A 3,802-nucleotide genomic window follows, 5' to 3' on the forward strand; every position below is an offset into this window, starting at 1 on the left:
TATGATATACATATGTGTATGTATATTAATGTATTAGTAGATGTAAATGTATGTATACGTACATTTTATACCTATATAATATTTATTATGTACATGTGTATATGAATATAACATACAGGGTGTCATTTTAATCGACGGATCCAAATATCTGCTAAAATACGCAAGCTACAAAAAAATGTTTCAGACAAAAGTTTTCGGACTTCGAGGGAGACATAAGATGATAACATTGGTTTGACCCTGAGTGGCGTCATCAAGGTCAGGACAAGGTCACTTTGAATTTTTTAAATGGAACCCACAATTTTTCATTATATGTTCATATAGCACGCTTCGAAAACTTTCTAAAACACATAAATAAAATATTTTTTTATAAAATAAATCTTGAGTTATGAAGCTTGAAAGTTGAAGTACTGTCGGCATTAGCATCATCCAAGGTGTCCAAACACTAGCTAAAACCTTTTGAATGTTGTTCAGGATTATGACATTGATAAAGGCCAACGACCTTGGCCATCTTTAGCGTGCTATAAGAACATAATGAAAAATTGGGGGTTTCATTTAAAAAAATCACTGTAACCTTCAACTAATCTTGAAAATTGACCTCAAGGTCAAAACCAATATGCAGAAAGATGACCCCCATTGTCCTGAACAACTTTTGTTTAAACAATTTTGTTGTATAGCGCTTATTTTAAAAGATATTTGGGTGGATCGATTAAAATGGCCCACCCTGTATATATACGTGGAGTCTTTCAGCTAACGATTAGAAGAAAAGAGCAATTGAAAGTAACAGAACGATTTTATTTAATTAAAACTGGCAGAAAATATTTTTGAACGTTTTTACTCTCCGAAAAGATCTGACGTCCCGCTCGCCTTTTAAAACATCACACAATCACATTATCCGCCGTTTATTGTCTTATCAATTAATCAATATTCTACTCTTACATACAGTGTTCTAATGTACTTAACCCAACACAGATCTTACTTAGACCAAACCCCTACATTCGGCCATCCTACTTTAACATTCGTCCCAAATGTTTTCATCGACATCTTCGAAAGATGATTCTTCACTATTGTCTTCTATCCAAGGCTTCATGAAATCAGCTGCTGTTGATGTATAAAGAGGTCCCTCTTGTTCTCCTATCTTTCGTACGTTGTAACGTCCTTTTTGTAAAACCTTTATTATTTCATAGGGCCCCAAAAACTTGTGTGCTAATTTTAAACCTGGACCTTGCTGAGTACGCTTGATAGCAACAATGTCGCCTTCGTGGTATTTCTTATCATTTTTTCGTCTTTTACCATAAATACGCTTGTTTTCACATTGTATCTTAGCAATACTTTCACTTGCTTTTGCTCTTTCTTCATCTCGATTTTCTTGAAAAATAGTTATCATTTCATTTTCCAATAGTTCCTTTATTTTAATGTCTTCTCGCAAACGTGCATGAGTTTCAAACAGTATGTTAAAAGGAATGTTATTTATACTTCGGTGAGTCGTCGTATTAAGATATTGCTGTGCAATATCCAAGTATTTATACCACTCTTGAGATTTTGGCGCCGCTAATTTAGTCAACAATGGTATCAACGTTCTATTGACTCGTTCTACCTGACCATTCGACCGAGGTACACCCGCCGTGGTCAAGCAATGAACAATATTTTCTTGTCTGCAGTACTCTTCGAAGTCCTTTGAAGTGAATGCAGTACCTCGATCAGAAATAATTCGTCTTGGATTTCCAAATATTGCCGCCAGCTTTCGCATACAACTTAACACTTCTACAGTGCTCGTTGATTTAGTTGCGAATAACCAAGTAAATTTTGAAAAGGCATCCACAATTACTAGAATGTGCTTGTAACTTTTCTTAGTCGATGGCAGCGATCCTAAGTGATCAACGTGAAAAGTATCCAATGGCAGGCTTCCTTTTTCTATCGGATTCAACAAACCATCTAGCTTACCCTGTTTCCTCTCTGCAAGAATACAGGTTATACAATTGCGAACAACTTTTTCAACTTTCGATCGTAAATTACAAATCCAATAATCTCGCCTTACAAGAATTTCGGTCTTATTGATAGAAAAATGGCCTTTTTCATGAGCTTCTCTTATAATTTGCGATTGCATTACTTTAGGAACTACTAGCCGAAAATCACCAGCATCTTCTTTAAACAGAAGTCCCCCTCGAATAATGTAATCAGATGACTGACCTTGTGAAGCTAAATCGCATATTTTCTTAATATCGCTATCTTCTTTTTTAGCCTTCCTAAATCTTGCAATAAATCCCTCTTCACTTTCGTCGATTACAAAGCATGAAGACAAAGGATTCCGACTCAGAGCGTCAACATGCGGCACACTTTTCCCTGATCTATGCTCGATTGAAATTCTTCCAGCATTAAAGCCCAACGTGCTATGCGCACACATAAATCTTTCTTGTTCATAGTTAACGTAAATGCACGACAATCTGTCACTATTTTAAATGATATCGTCAGTAAATATACATGGAATTTTTTTAACGCTTTAATTATCGCTAAAACCTCTAACTCATAACTTGCATACTTTTCCTCAATTAAAGTAGTCTTTCCGCTAGCATAATATATCGGATGAAACAGCTGATCATCACTATTTCGTTGAAATAAAATTGCACCATATCCGTACTTTGATGCATCCGTATGTAATTCTGTTTCTGCTCCAATTTTGTACAAACCTAATACAGGCTTTTCACTTAATTTTGACTTCAACTGAGCAAAAGCTGCTTTTTCTGTTTCACCAAAAAAAAATTTAACACCAGCTCTTAACAAATTTGTTAACGGTCGAGCAATTATTGAGTAGTTCAAAATAAATTTTTGGAAATATCCAGTTAAACCTAAAAAACTTTGTAATTGCTGTATAGTTGTAGGCTCTGGAAAAGACATGACAGCTTTAACCTTTTTTGGTGATGGACGAACACAGCCACCTTCAATTACATGACCCAGAAATTCAACCTTTTCTTGCAAGAAGCAGCATTTTTTCCAATTAATTATTAACCTAGCTTCACTTGCAGTTTTTAATACCAATTCAAGATTTCTCAAAGCATCCTCATGATTTTGCGCAAGAACAATAAGGTCGTCCATATATGTCAACACTTTTCCTTCTCGAATCAAATCTTTAAAAACTGTATTGATAAACTTTTGAAAAACTGCAGGTGAATTACAAAGTCCAAACGGAACTCTAAGAAATTCAAAATGACCATCAGGCACAATAAATGCTGTAAATTTTCGACTGTCTTCGTCCATCCGAACATGAAAAAAACCATTCTTTAAATCTAGAGTACTAAATATCTTAGCGCCCTGTAAAAAGTCTAATTGATCCTTAATCAACGGAAGAGGATATCGATCTTTAACAATTTTCTTATTAATTAATCTATGTATAATCAACACATAAACGGAATGAATCATTTTTTTTAACTTTTTTTTTAACTAGCACAATGGGGCTAGCATATTCTGATAACGACGGCTGAATAATACCTTCCGCAATCCACTGTTCAATCTGTTTATTTACTATGTCTTTCTGCATCTGAGATAAGCGTCTAGGCGATTGATACACAGGTTCATTATCTTTAAGGATCAACTTCATTGCAATATTTATTTTTCAATTTTTATGTGGTTTATAGCCATTCATGAGATTCAACAAAATTTGTTTATGCTTAATATCTTTAACATTAGAAATATCTACTCCATTCATTCCGTTCATTTCCTGTTCACAAGTTACATCAATATTCAAAATTTCTGGAAAATCAATTTTGTCATTAGGAGATATTTCATTTAACGGATTTATGAAGATCTC

The 3,802-nt window shown here is 34.3% G+C and overlaps 1 protein-coding gene across 1 annotated transcript; it reads right to left on the bottom strand.

The window, feature by feature from the left end:
• Nucleotides 1-1,009: 1,009 nt before the first annotated feature.
• LOC105456415 lies at nucleotides 1,010-3,592 on the bottom strand. Its single transcript, XM_011700411.1, has 3 exons — nucleotides 3,484-3,592; nucleotides 2,537-3,353; nucleotides 1,010-2,387 (listed from the first exon to the last, which is right to left on the bottom strand). Exons 1-3 carry the CDS (start codon nucleotides 3,590-3,592, stop codon nucleotides 1,010-1,012), a joined length of 2,304 nt encoding a protein of 767 aa, XP_011698713.1.
• Between the last annotated feature and the right edge of the window lie 210 nt (nucleotides 3,593-3,802).

The sequence above is a fragment of the Wasmannia auropunctata genome, unplaced genomic scaffold, assembly GCF_000956235.1.
Source record: "Wasmannia auropunctata unplaced genomic scaffold, wasmannia.A_1.0 LD335686.1, whole genome shotgun sequence".
Classification (NCBI taxonomy): Eukaryota; Metazoa; Arthropoda; class Insecta; order Hymenoptera; family Formicidae; genus Wasmannia; species Wasmannia auropunctata.

What these genes read in the sequence shown, in the direction of transcription:
- LOC105456415 (XM_011700411.1), bottom strand. Translation starts at nt 3,592, where the DNA reads ATGAAGTTGATCCTTAAAGATAATGAACCTGTGTATCAATCGCCTAGA. An exon ending in TGAACAGTGGATTGCGGAAG is followed by an intron (nt 3,354 to 3,483) that starts GTATTATTCAGC and finishes AAATTGTTAAAG; the next exon opens with ATCGATATCCTCTTCCGTTG. An exon ending in ACTACTTTAATTGAGGAAAA is followed by an intron (nt 2,388 to 2,536) that starts GTATGCAAGTTA and finishes GTGTGCGCATAG; the next exon opens with CACGTTGGGCTTTAATGCTG.